Raw genomic sequence first — 14,050 nt, 5'->3', positions numbered from 1 at the left:
GGTTGCTCATTCATCAAATATCTTCCACAAAGATTCTATAGAGAATGATTGTTATGTGTGAGTGCAGTATCTGTGCAGTAGGAGGCACATTCTTCTTTAACCCGTAAAAGCTTTTTAAATGTGATGAAATGTGTCCTACACAACATTGTGTCATATGGGCAATATTTTGGAGCCATTGTCATGTGACTATTACACACTAAAAAATGTTGGGTTAAAAAATAACTAGAGATGTCCGATAATATCGGCCTGCCGATATTATCAGCCGATAAATGCTTTAAAATGTAATATCGAAAATTATTCGGTATCGTTTTTTTTTATTATCGGTATCGGGTTTTTTTTGTTTTTTTTTATTAAATCAACATAAAAAACACAAGATACACTTACAATTAGTGCACCAACCCAAAAAAACCTCCCTCCCCCATTCACACTCATTCACACAAAAGGGTTGTTTCTTTCTGTTATTAATATTCTGGTTCCTACATTATATATCAATATAGATCAATACAGTCTGCAAGGGATGCAGTCCGTAAGCACACATGATTGTGCGTGCTGCTGGGCCACTAATAGTACTAACCTTTAACAGTTAATTTGACTCATTTTCATTAATTACTAATTTCTATGTAACTGTTTTTATATTGTTTTACTTTCTTTTTTATTCAAGAAAATGTTTTTAATTAATTTATCTTATTTTATTTATTTTTTTATTTTTTTAAAAAAAGGACCTTATCTTCACCATACCTGGTTGTCCAAATTAGGCATAATAATGTGTTAATTCCACGACTGTATATATCAGTATCGGTTGATATCGGTATCGGTAATTAAAGAGTTGGACAATATCGGAATATCGGATATCTGCAAAAAGCCATTATCAGACATCCCTAAAAATAACCCAATTTTAACCCAACTTCTGGTTTAGAAAAGGACAAACCTCTTGAGTTATTTTAACTCAACATTTTGGGTTAATTTTTGACAGCCCTACAAAATATGTAATTCGAATATTTTCTTGAATTCGATTTGTGTTGCCAAACTTCTTTACCCAAGGGCTGGCACTCGCAACTTTTTTTGGCCCTGTGGTGGCTTATTGTGCAGCTGGACTAAATGACTCAATATATGCGCAAACGGACTAGTTTGCTATGTTTGGCCGTAGGATGCCCGAGACACTACACGAGACCTGTGTGTGCATTTAATCAATCAATCAATCAAAGTTTATTTATACAGCCCTTAATCACGAGTGCCTCAAAGGGCTAATTCCACGACTGTATATATCAGTATCGGTTGATATCGGTATCGGTAATTAAAGAGTTGGACAATATCGGAATATCGGATATCTGCAAAAAGCCATTATCAGACATCCCTAAAAATAACCCAATTTTAACCCAACTTCTGGTTCAGAAAAGGACAAACCTCTTGAGTTATTTTAACTCAACATTTTGGGTTAAATCTTTCAACCCAACTTTTGCGTTGAATTATTTAACCAAAACGTTTAGTTATGGTAACTTAATGTTGGGTTATTCCCAACCAAACTATTGGGTTGAATTATTTAACCCAGAGGTTGAGTTATGCTAACTCAATGTTGGTTGGTTCATGACACAACTATTGGGTTGAATTTATTTAACACAAAAGCTGAGTTATTCTCACTACAATGTTGGGTTATTCCCAACCCAACTATTGGGTTGCGCAATCTAGCGCTTCTGACCCAATAGTTGGTTACATGTTACCGCTGGTTTTTCCTACTCCTTCCAAACTAATGATCAAAATTATTTTTATTCCATTAAAATATACTCAAAAGCAAGATATGAGTGACTTTAAAAAAAAAAAAATTAATTATTTTTTTTTACAAGAGTTGCCGTGTATGGTCATAGTAGTTCTATACAGCATGCTCAAATATTTTCATGTACATAAGATGTGTGATTGTAAATAATGTTAATGAGATTAATCCTTAATAAAATTCCCTTCAAGAAAAAGAGTAGCTTTTTTTTAATAAAGAAGGCCTTTTACCCAAAAATGCTTTACTCATTGAAAAACAACCCAAAAATGGTTCATAGTTTTGAAAACCCAAAAATTTAGTTAAAATAATACCCTTGTAACCCCAAAAAAGTGATTGCTCTTCAGAAAATGTAACCCAACACTCGCAACCCATACATTGGGTAATCAAAATAACCCAGCATTTTTTTGGTGTGTGAATTGTGATGGGGAAAAAAAGTTTATTATTTTGGGTGCAAAAATGCATTTAAAAAAATTGCTTGCTTGGATTGAAATGAATATTGCGGTTTTTTTTTGTCTGGATCCTGCTTGAATTAAGTTGTGTGTTTTGTGTGTGTGTGTGTGTGTGTTGGGGGGGGGGGGGGGGGGGGGCAAAGTGGGCATAGTCCAAGCCAGATAAATATGAAATGTTCTTCTTCCGACACCAAAATAAAGAAGATAATGAACAGAAGGCGCAGAGTGACAAAAAATGCCAAGATCAACAACAGAAAAAAAAAAAACATGTTGACGTCCAGAAATCTCATTGGCTGCATCACAGTCCTCCCATGAATACATGAATAATTAACTAATCCACCCATATTTCCATGAAATCCCCACTAATCAACACAAATATTCCAAATATCGGTTTATTATTGTTTTTTTTTTTTGTCATCATCGGTACGTGAGCAGAAATCGCTTATGCTCCCGCTGAGGGTGCGTTAAGAACATGGACACGCCCATTCCCACGGACGACAACAAACAAAAATAATAAATAAAAAAACGGGGGGGGGGGGGGGTTATGTAAAAAAAAAAAAAAAGATTTGGTAGACACAGACCAAATGAACATGAGCCCAATGATGCAAAAGTAGAAACATGAGAAAATGGATGATAGGAAATGGTGAAAGGATGACAAAGTGACGGTTGGGAGCAGAAATGGACGTAAAAAAAAAAATAAAAAAAAATGGAGACCTGCAGTAGGTGAAGCCAGTGAATGCAGTCAGACATGAAAAACAGAGAGAGAAAATGGAGGGAGACGCGTAGAGCGCCAAGAAAAAGGCGCTCAGACAAGCGTGAAGCGCCAACAATGGAGGCTAACAAAGAAAAGCCCAATAGATCCATCAATCACTGCCCCACTTAACACCCCTTTTTTTCCCCCCTTCTCTTTTAGCTTTTATCCCACTGCCACTCCTACATCTCCATCCCATCCATCTGTCCGTCCGTCCATCCATCCATCCATCCATCCAGCCTCCCCAAAGCAAAAACAACAGCATCCCACCAGAGTCTGCCATTTCATCTCCTCCTCAATCTGCTTCATTATCCATTCATCAAGAGACACAAGGAGAACATGGCGGGAGGTTCTGCAGTCAACAACAACAACAAAACAAAAACAAAAAAAACAGCGCTGACAAACGAACAAATAAAATAAGATTTTCACTGAATTTGTGCATGACAGCTTTTGCACGCATGCAGTCTGGCCACAACACAAAGAGCGGGTGCTCGGAGGATGCGCGGACAGAACAATGGTGCTGATGAAAGATGGAGAAATGAAGCGTGGATGAGGCTCCTACCTTTCTGGCTTTGTGAATCATCCATGTTCTCCTCCATCGTGGCAGGTTAGGGCGCCTTTGTCTGAGTTTGTGGGGAAACGGTTTAAAGCTCCTTGCTAGTGCTCAGCACAGAATGCATGCATGCGCGTGTGTGTGTGTGTGTGTGTGTGTAGGAGGCTGTGTGTGTGTGTGTGTGTGTGTGTGTGTGTGTGTGTGTGTGTGTGTGTGTGTGTGCACGCGCTTATGTCCTTTTCCCACCCTGCAGATGATGGATGAACCAGGGAAGTCCTCTCTCATCTTTCTGTGCAGCTAGTCAAATAAACGCAATAGTTTGTGTTCCCACACACTAAAAAAAAAATGCTGGGTTATTTTTGACAACCCAATTTATGAGTTGCGAGTGTTGGGGTTATTTTTATGAAGAGCAATCCATTTTTTGGGAGTTATAAGGGTATTATTTTAACTCAATTTCTGAGTTTTCAAAGTTATAAACCATTTTTTGGGTTGTTTTTCAGTGAGTAATGCATTTTTGGGTAAAAGTTTTTTTTGTTTTTTTTTAAGGGAATTTTATTTTGGATTATTCTCATTAACATTATTTACAATCACACATCTTACGTACATGAACATACACTATATTGCCAAAAGTATTTGGCCACCCATCCAAATGATGAGAATCAGGTTAGGGGTGGGAAAAAATCGATTCGAATCACAATTCTCACGTTGTGGATTCAGAATCGATTCTCATTTTTTTCAAATCTATTTTTTTCCTTTTTTTAAATTTTTTTTTTTAATTAATCAATCCAACAAAACAATACACAGCAATACCATAACAATGCAATCCAATTCCAAAACCAAACCCGACCCAGCAACACTCAGAACTGCAATAAACAGAGCAATTAAGAGGTGACACAAACACGACACAGAACAAACCAAAAGTAGTGAAACAAAAATGAATATTATCAACAACAGTATCAATATTAGTAACAATTTCAACATAGCAGTGATTAAAAATCCCTCATTAACATTATCATTAGACATTTATAAAAATAAAAATAAATGAACAATAGTGTCACAGTGGCTTACACTTGCATCACATCTCATAAGCTTGACAACACACTGTGTCCAATATTTTCACAAAGATAAAATAAGTCATATTTTTGGTTCATTTAATAGTTAAAACAAATTTACATTATTGCAATCAGTTGATAAAACATTGTCCTTTACAATTATAAAAGCTTTTTACAAAAATCTACTACTCTGCTTGCATGTCAGCAGACTGGGGTAGATCCTGCTGAAATCCTATGTATTGAATGAATAGACAATCCTTTTGAATCGGGAAAACATCGTTTTTAAAATCGAGAATCGCGTTGAATTGAAAAAAACTATTTTGAATCGAATCGTGACCCCAAGAATCGATATTGAATCAAATCGTGGGACACCCAAAGATTCGCAGCCCTAAATCAGGTGTCCTAATCACTTAGCCCGGTGTATAAAATCAAGCACTTAGGCATGGAGACTGTTTCTACAAACATTTGTGAAAGAATGGGCCGCTCTCAGTGATTTCCAGCGTGGAACTGTCATAGGATGCAACAAATCCAGTCGTGAAATTTCCTCGCTCCTAAATATTCCAAAGTCAACTTTATTATAAGAAAAGTGAAGAGTGTGGGAACAACAGCAACTCAGCCACCAAGTGGTAGGCCACGTAAACTGACAGAGAGGGGTCAGCGGATGCTGAAGCGCATAAGTTTTTGTCTTTTTTTCATAAAAAAATACAATCATGTGTGCTTACGGACTGTATCCCTTGCAGACTGTATTGATATATAATGTAGGAACCAGAATATTAATAACAGAAAGAAACAACCCTTTTGTGTGAATGAGTGTAAATGGGGGAGGGAGGTTTTTTGGGTTGGTGCACTAATTGTAAGTGTATCTTGTGTTTTTTATATTGATTTAATTAAAAAAAAAAAAGTAAAAATAAAAAACTATTTTAATTTTTTTTAATTTTTTTTTTAATTTCTTGTGCATCCCGGTACCAATCGATCCACGGACCGGACCACTGGTGTAAAGCACGTCGCCACTGGACTCTAGAGCAGTGGAGACGCCTTCTCTGGACTGATGAATCACGCTTTTCCATCTGGCAATCTAATGGACGAGTCTGGGTTTGGAGGTTGCCAGGAGAACGGTACATTTCGGACTGCATTGTGCCGGGTGTGAAATTTGGTGGAAGAGGAATTATGTCTCTGTTCATTGCTGCATTCATCTTTCCCTCTATCCTGACTTGTCTCCCAGTTCCTGCCTCTAAAAACCAACCCCACAGCATGAGGCTGCCACCACCATGCTTCACTGCAGGGATGTACTGGTGACTAGCGGTGTCTGGCGTTCAAGCTTTGTCTCATCAGATCAGATAGTTTTGTGTCTCATGGTCCGAGAGTCTTTCGGGGGCATTTTGACAAACTTTTACTAAGTAATGGCTTCCGTCTGGCCACTATACCGTTGGTGGTTTGCTGCAGATATGCTTGTACTTCTGAAAGGTTCTCCTCTTTCCACAGAGACAGAGTGACCATCAAGTTCTTAGTCCCTGACTAGACTAAGATGAATCCAGCAATGTACAGAGACATCCTGGGTGAAAACCAACATTTCCCATCCAAGCTGGTGGAGTTTGAAAAGTTTGCACAGAAGAATGGGCGAAAGTGCTCAAAGATAGATGTGCCAAGCTTGTGGCATCGTATTCAAAAAGACTTGAGGCTGTAATTTCTGCCAAAGGTGCATTAACAAAGTATTGAGCAAAGGGTTCTGAATACTTATATACATCTCATTTTTGAATTTTATTTTTAATACATTTGCAAAAGTTTCTACACTTGTTTTTTTTCTGTCTAGATGAGGCGCTGAGTGTACATTAATGAGAAATAAATTGAGCTTTTTATTTATTTTAGCAAATGGCTGCAATGAAACAAAGAGTGAAACATTTAAAAGGTGTCATGATCCGTTGCTCGGATCATGTTTTGTTTTGTTTGACTCTAGAGATGTCTGATAAATGCTTTAAAATGTAATATCGGAAATTATCGTTTTTTTTCTATTATCGGTATGTTTTTTTTGTTTTTTTAAATTAAATAAACATAAAAAACACAAGATACACTTACAATTACTACACTAATCCAAAAAACATTCCTCCCCCATTCACTCATTCACACAAAAGGGTTGTTTCTTTCTGTTATTAATATTCTGGTTCCTACATTATATATCAATATATATCAATACAGTCTGCAAGGGATACAGTCCGTAAGCACACATGATTGTGCGTGCTGCTGGTCCACTAATAGTACTAACCTTTAACAGTTAATTTTACTAATTTTCATTAATTACTAGTTTCTATGTAACTGTTTTTATATTGTTTTACTTTCTTTTTTATTCAAGATTTTTTTATCTTATTTTATTTTATTAATTTGTTTAAAAAAAGACCTTATCTTCCCCATACCTGGTTGTCCAAATTAGACATAATAATGTGTTAATTCCACGACTGTATATATCGGTATCGGTAATTAAGAGTTGGACAATATCGGATATCGGCAAAAAGCCATTATCGGACATCCCTATTTGACTCCCTTAGTTTTGTTTTCAGCACCCCTGGGTTTGTGTTTTAGTTGCCATGGGGGCTGATTATTTTTCACCTGCCTCTGATTAGTGTTCGGGACGCTCACCTGCTCCCGGGCACTAATCAGAGAGCTACTTATTCCTGCTTTTTGACACACTCAGTCTGACTGTCTTGTTTGCTTCACGCAACAGTTACGCCGTTTACCTTTTTGATTCCTGTTCCAAGATCGCCATAGCTTCCGCGCTATCCGCAAGCTTTCCTGCATTTTGGTGTATTCCTTACTGATTTATGGACAATAAATCATTGTCTTACCTGTACTCTGCCTCCGGAGTTCCGTCTGCATCCTGGGAAAACGATACAGGCATTAACATGCCACCCCGGTCGGAATACTTTTCGTACCCACTGTATGTAGCGTGGGAATGAAAACGAGAATGTAAATTGACAATATAATTAATGAATGACAGCAGTGCACATTAGATGTCATTTTACGGAAAACTTATTCCCAGCTCTCTGACAGAAAAAAATTGCTAAATTGATCAACTCTACTGTTAATTCCTGGTCGTATAATGGTACACATATCTTAGACTTAGACTTCATTTTTATTGTCATTCAAATTTTAACTTTACAGCACAGATAAGAACGGAATTTCGTTACATAAGCTCATGGTAGTGCAGGATAAAAAAAAGCAATAAGGTGCATATATAAATAAATAAATATATATAAATAATATATATTTAAAAAATATGTAAATAGATTACAGTACAGATAAATAAATTGCACTTTTTCACATGCGTACACATTTATGGATGTATGTTATATTGTCTTTTTTATTCCAGCGAGTTAATCCATTTTTACCTTTTGTAGCTAATGGAGCATATTCAATTCCTGGCCACGGTTTCGCAAGGGCTGTAAAAGTCAACGCATTGAAGCATACAATCAATCACAAAAAAAAGTATCGCTTAATCGTGTCTAAATGCAGATTCATCATGCAGTTTATTTTGGCCTATCATGCTCCTTTACCTTAAAGGGGAAGTGCACTTTCTTTTTGGAATTTTGCCTATTGTTAAAGTTGAGTTAAAGTACCGATGATTGTCACACTCACACTAGGTGTGGCGAAATTATTCTCTGCATTTGACCCATCACCCTTGATCACCACCTGGGAGGTGAGGGGAGCAGTGAGCAGCAGCGGTGGCCACGCCCGGGAATCATTTTTGGTGATTTAACCCCCAATTCCAACCCTTGATGCTGAGTGCCAAGCAGGGAGGTAATGGGTCCCATTTTTATAGTCTTTGGTATGACTCGGCCGGGCTTTGAACTCACAACCTACCGATCTCATTATGAGAGACAATAATTTTTCATGTATTTTTACTCGTAAATAAAAGTTTGCTTAAATAGTCAATGGGAGGTCCTCTATAGTTAAAGCGCCAACAATATCTCCATTTATATTTCGTGACCTGAATATTAACCAAGTATTAGCGACATTGTTATTATAAGTGCTGACGCAGACAAACAATATTCAGTGGCGCTAATTAGATTGTGCTGCTATATTGACATCATCATGAGCAGTTTTTCATCACCTCAGGGTTCGTAAAAGTTTATTCTAGGTCATAAAAAATGCCTCTCACCTGGATAGTAGAAGGATGAGGCATCCAATTTAGACCCAAAAATGGCGGGAACGACATGAAAAGACGCTTGGTTCCAGCCTCCTTTTTTCTTCGTGAGGATTATAAGTCATTCTTCATCTAAACGGCAATATATCAACTTCCTAACAGTCAGCATTCCAGTGAGAGCAGACATTGTACAGTAAGTGTTGTTTGGATTGTTGGCTCTCATGAAGTCTGCAGTGAGTAGTAATTAGTAGGGTTGTCCGATAATGGCTTTTTTGCCAAAATCCGATATTCCCATATTGTCCAACTCTTAATTACCGATACTGATATCAACCGATACTGATATATACAGTCGTGGAATTAACACATTATTATGACTAATTTGGATCACCAGGTATGGTGAAGATAATGTCCTTTTTTTTAAAAAAATTATAAAATAAAACAAGATAAATAAATTAAAAACATTTTCTTGAATAAAAAAGAAAGTAAAACAATATAAAAACAGTTACATAGAAACTAGTAATTAATGAAAATGAGTCAAATTAACTGTTAGGTTAGTACTATTAGTGGACCAGCAGCACGCACAATCATGTGTGCTTACGGACTGTATCCCTTGCAGACTGTATTGATATATGTTGATATATAATGTAGGAACCAGAATATTAATAACAGAAAGAAACAACCCTTTTGTGTGAATGAGTGTAAATGGGGGAGGGAGGTTTTTTTGGGTTGGTGCAGTAATTGTAAGTGTATCTTGTGTTTTTTATGTTGATTTCATAAAAAAAAAACAAAAAAAAACGATGCCGATAATAAAGTAACCAAAACCGATAATTTCCGATATTACATTTTTTAAAGCATTTATAGGCCGATATTATCGGACATCCCTAGTAATTAGTGATGTTGTCGAAGGAAAAAGCGAATGTTGTGATGCCTTTGTGAATTTATTACACTGATGCATGCTTAAAATTATCAAATTATATAAATAGTACATGTTATTATGAAAGTGCTTTTTACTACATTACATATAGACTTACAGTGTGTGTATATAAAACGTTGATAGGTGTTTTTTGAGGGTTTAATAAGCAAAATAGATTGACTATCATAGGCTCCATTGTAAGCGGACTTTTGCTTGCACTTAATTGCAAGTTAGAATGCATAAAAAAAGAAAAACAAAAGGATTGTGAACAAAGACCCATGGCTTCTATTTTTCGAATCACTTTTGTTGTCACTGTAAATTAAAGACAGAGGAAACAACTTTCAGAGCACATTGATGTACAGTTGGTCCACAGCAGGGGTCACCAACGCGGTGCCCACGGGCACCAGGTAGCCCGTAAGGACCAGATGAGTAGCCCGCTGGCCTGTTCTAAAAATAGCTCAAATAGCAGCACTTACCAGTGAGCTGCCTCTATTTTTTAAATTGTATTTATTTACTAGCAAGCTGGTCTCGCTTTACTTGACATTTTTAATTCTAAGAGAGACAAAACTCAAATAGAATTTGAAAATCCAAGAAAATATTTTAAAGACTTGGTCTTCACTAACTGACAAAGAAACATAACAAATTTGGTGTCCAGTTCAAAGTGTGACATGATTTATTTAAACATTTGAGAGTTGACTTTTGTATTTTACATGAGTTATTATTTGTACAAACATGGTGCAAAGTAATTCATGATTTGTTAAAAAATGTTAGTGGCTAGCTAGTTAAAATGGGATATTGTGACTTCACAAGACTGTCTTTGAAAAATGTGCACTTAGAGAAAATATAAAAATAAAGTGTTGCATATTGATATTTATCTGTTTCTATATATATTTATTGTGATAAATCATTAAGATGATCAGTGTTTCCACAAAGATAAATATAATTAATTATTAATAATAACAGAGTTAAAGGTAAATTGAGCAAATTGGCTATTTCTGCCAATTTATTTAAGTATCAAACTGGTAGCCCTTCGCATTAATCAGTACCCAAGAAGTAGCTCTTGGTTTCAAAAAGGTTGGTGACCCCTGATCCACAGTCTGTCACAGCTCAATTCAATACAGTAGAGAGGAACCCAAGGACGGTGAGTAAAACAGTTATTTGACTTAAGGAAAATTACTCACAACAACGACCCAAACAGGAGATCACAAAAAGCGACGGTGCGATAAAGAGAAGGTTGGAGTTGCAGGATGTGCAAACTACCACACAACACCAAGCTGGATGGCACTGGAAAAAGCCAGGAAAGTTGGTATCCAAAAAACTCGAGAAGCATTGGAAACCTGTGCCGTCCAGCTGTCAAGGTGCTGCTTAAGTAGTATATGGGACGATTAGGAACAGCTGTGCACGTCTCACAACTCCGCCCACAGGGGGAACACAGGAACTCTAAGGGGAAGAGAAATGTAAGAACCAGGTCAACCGCACCAAAAAATGGAAAAGTGAAAATACAAACCACAAGGTGGCAGCAGTCCACATTTTCCTTTGCTCCTTTTTGCACGATTTACTTATTTTTAATGACAAAAGTCCATCCATCGACCAGATTATCTGTCTTTTCACGATTAAATGAGCTATTCTATGCGTCAGGCATTGTTAACTTTGGATGTACACTAATTGGCCTGAGCGTCGTACATCAGAAGAGGCTATTAACATTTTCAATGTAGAATAATCCTGTTTGTTGTTGACTGTTGGAATACTGTGAGCCTTCATCCATGTCTATGTTGGTGACTAATCTAACATCAGTGTTTACCCAGCCTGCAGTTATGGTTGTATCCTATCCAATCCAAACAAACTAATCTTTCCAATGGCATATAACATACAGTACAAAACATTTATTAAAAATAAAAAGGGCAGCACAGAGGTACAGTGGTTAGTATCCTTGCCTCACAACAACTTTATGCATGTTCTGCGTGGGTACTCCGGCTTCCACCCACCTCCCAAGACATGCACCTGGGGATAGGTTGATTAACAAGCAGTAGAAAATGGATGGATGAAATAAAAATAAAAACCTACAAAAATCATACAAAACCCAAAACCAGTAAAGTTGGCTCGTTGTGTAAAATGTAAATAAAAACAGAATACAATTATTGGCAAATCCTTTTCAACCTGTATTCATTTGAATAGACTGCAAAAACAAAATGGTTAACCTTCGAACTGGTAAATGTTGTTGTTTTTTGCAAATATTAGCTCATTTGGAATTTGATGCCTGCAACATGTTTTAAAAAAGCTGGCACAAGCGGCAAAAAAGACTGAGAAAGTTGAGGAATGCTCATCAAACACTTATTTGGAACATCCCACAGGTGAACGGGCTAATTGGGAACAGGTGGGTGCCATGATTGGGTATAAAAGCAGCTTCCATGGAATGCTCAGTCATTCACAAACAAGGATGGGCGGGCGAGGGTCACCAATTTGTGAACAAATGCGTGAGCAAATTGTCGAACAGTTTAGGAACAACATTTCTCAACCAGCTATTGCAAGGAATTTAGGGATTTCACCATCTACGATCCGTGATATCATCAAAAGGTTCAGAGAATCTGGAGAAATCACTGCACTTTGGCGGCAATGCCCAAAACCAACATTGAATGCCCGTGACCTTTTGATCCCTCAGGCGGTACTGCATCAAAAAGCGACATTAGTGTGTAAAGGATATCACCACATGGGCTCAGGAACACCACTCCGAAAACCACTGTCAGTAACTACAGTTGGTCGCTACATCTGTAAGTGCAAGTTAAAATCTAATCTAAGATGGACTGATGCAAAGTGGAAAAGTGTTCTGTGGTCTGACGAGTCCACATTTGAAATTGTTTTAGGAAACTGTGGACATCGTGTCCTCCGGACCAAAGAGGAAAAGAACCATCCGGACTGTTATAGACGCAAAGTTGAAAAGCCAGCATCTGTGATGGTATGGGGGTGTATTAGTGCCCAAGGCATGGGTAACTTACACATCTGTGAAGGCACCATTAATGCTGAAAGGTACATACAGGTTTTGGAGCAACATATGTTGCAATCCAAGCAACGTTATCATAGACGCCCCTGCTTATTTCAACAAGACAATGCCAAGCCACGTGTTACAACAGCGTGGCTTCATAGTAAAAGAGTGCGGGTACTAGACTGGCCTGCCTGTAGTCCAGACCTGTCTCCCATTGAAAATGTGTGGTGCATTATGAAGCCTAAAATACCACAATGGAGACCCCCAGACTGTTGAACAACTTAAGCTGTACATCAAGCAAGAATGGGAAATAATTCCACCTGAAAAGCTTCAAAAATTGGTCTCCTCAGTCCCCAAACGTTCCATCCCTAATGTGACGCATGCTGGTGGCAGCATCATGCTGTGGGGATGGTTTTCAGGGTCAGGAACTGGTAGACTAGCCTGGATCGAAGGAAAGATGAATGCAGCAAAGTACAGAGACATCCTGGATGAAAACCAATGCTTTGCAGAAGCAACTTTATGATTTTTTTTTAATTCAACTCCATGCAGATAAATAATATCTGGCCTTTGGCAACACAAATCAGTTAAAATATGAAATATTAATATAATTACTAAATATGTTCAATAGTTTTTTTTAAATTATAACACAAATAATTATTAATGTTCAATAAATCACCTCAAGGAAATATTGAATTCACTGATTATTTTCTCTTTAACAGTCTCGCAATCTTTCACTTAACAACACATTGATAGAATTGATGAATAATACCTCAATTCACAGCTGGTCATGTTTTTAATCACTATTTTGCTGCATAAAAGTATTCTATTACAAGTATTAAAAAACAAAAACTTTACATATTTACAATCAGAAGACGAAACTTGGCAATAATTCCAAAACACAGTGCATAGCAAACTTGTTGACAGTTTGATGAGGTCATCACTTGCGTGACAAAATCCCAGCAATGCCTTATCCAATATTATTATTAATAGTGATGCTGATAGGGATCAAGGTGATAGACCAGTGATTCTCAAACTGTGGTACCACGAGTGCTACATGGGCTCCATCTTGTGGTACACCAAAGAATAGCTTAATTCAGTGATTAGAGCTTAACTTTCCTATATTCAAACACAGTGTAACTGTTCAAACTGTGTGTAATGTTACAGTGGACAAGGTTTCAGACCACTGTCCAAATGCTGTTATAGTTGTAGTAAAAGTAGGCCTGTTATTCCAAGAAGAGCAAACAAGCGGTCAACAGTAGTGTTGTCGACGTGTGAAGAATATTCCATTGGCTTCTATTGCACAACAAACGTATTTTGCAAACACCAGTAACAATCTCTGAAGACAATCCAAGTACAAATGTTGTCACAGATGGAAACATGTTGACATCAGGCGTCAATGTTTGCAGTCTGCACTCACTGATAATAAAGTTACCTTTTGGTAAGTATTGT

At 37.2% G+C, this 14,050-nt stretch overlaps 1 protein-coding gene across 3 annotated transcripts in view; it reads right to left on the bottom strand.

Annotated features, from left to right (window-relative positions):
• The window catches only part of gpm6ab (glycoprotein M6Ab), a 50,949-nt gene extending 42,980 nt beyond the window's left edge, over positions 1-7,969 (bottom strand). For 2 of the 3 annotated variants that reach the window (XM_062032981.1, XM_062032982.1), the window contains exon 1: positions 3,531-3,679. In XM_062032981.1, the coding sequence (XP_061888965.1) occupies positions 3,531-3,567 (37 nt within the window). In that variant the 5' untranslated portion in view covers positions 3,568-3,679. Of the gene's footprint in view, positions 1-3,530; positions 3,680-7,410; positions 7,501-7,953 lie in introns of those variants that run through there. The other variant, XM_062032983.1, reaches the window with a different exon arrangement.
• Between the last annotated feature and the right edge of the window lie 6,081 nt (positions 7,970-14,050).

The sequence above is a fragment of the Entelurus aequoreus genome, linkage group LG22 (genome assembly GCF_033978785.1).
Source record: "Entelurus aequoreus isolate RoL-2023_Sb linkage group LG22, RoL_Eaeq_v1.1, whole genome shotgun sequence".
NCBI classification, from domain to species: Eukaryota; Metazoa; Chordata; class Actinopteri; order Syngnathiformes; family Syngnathidae; genus Entelurus; species Entelurus aequoreus.
The sequence above is the reverse complement of the archived record's forward strand: the minus strand, read 5'-3'. Positions and strand labels throughout refer to the sequence as shown.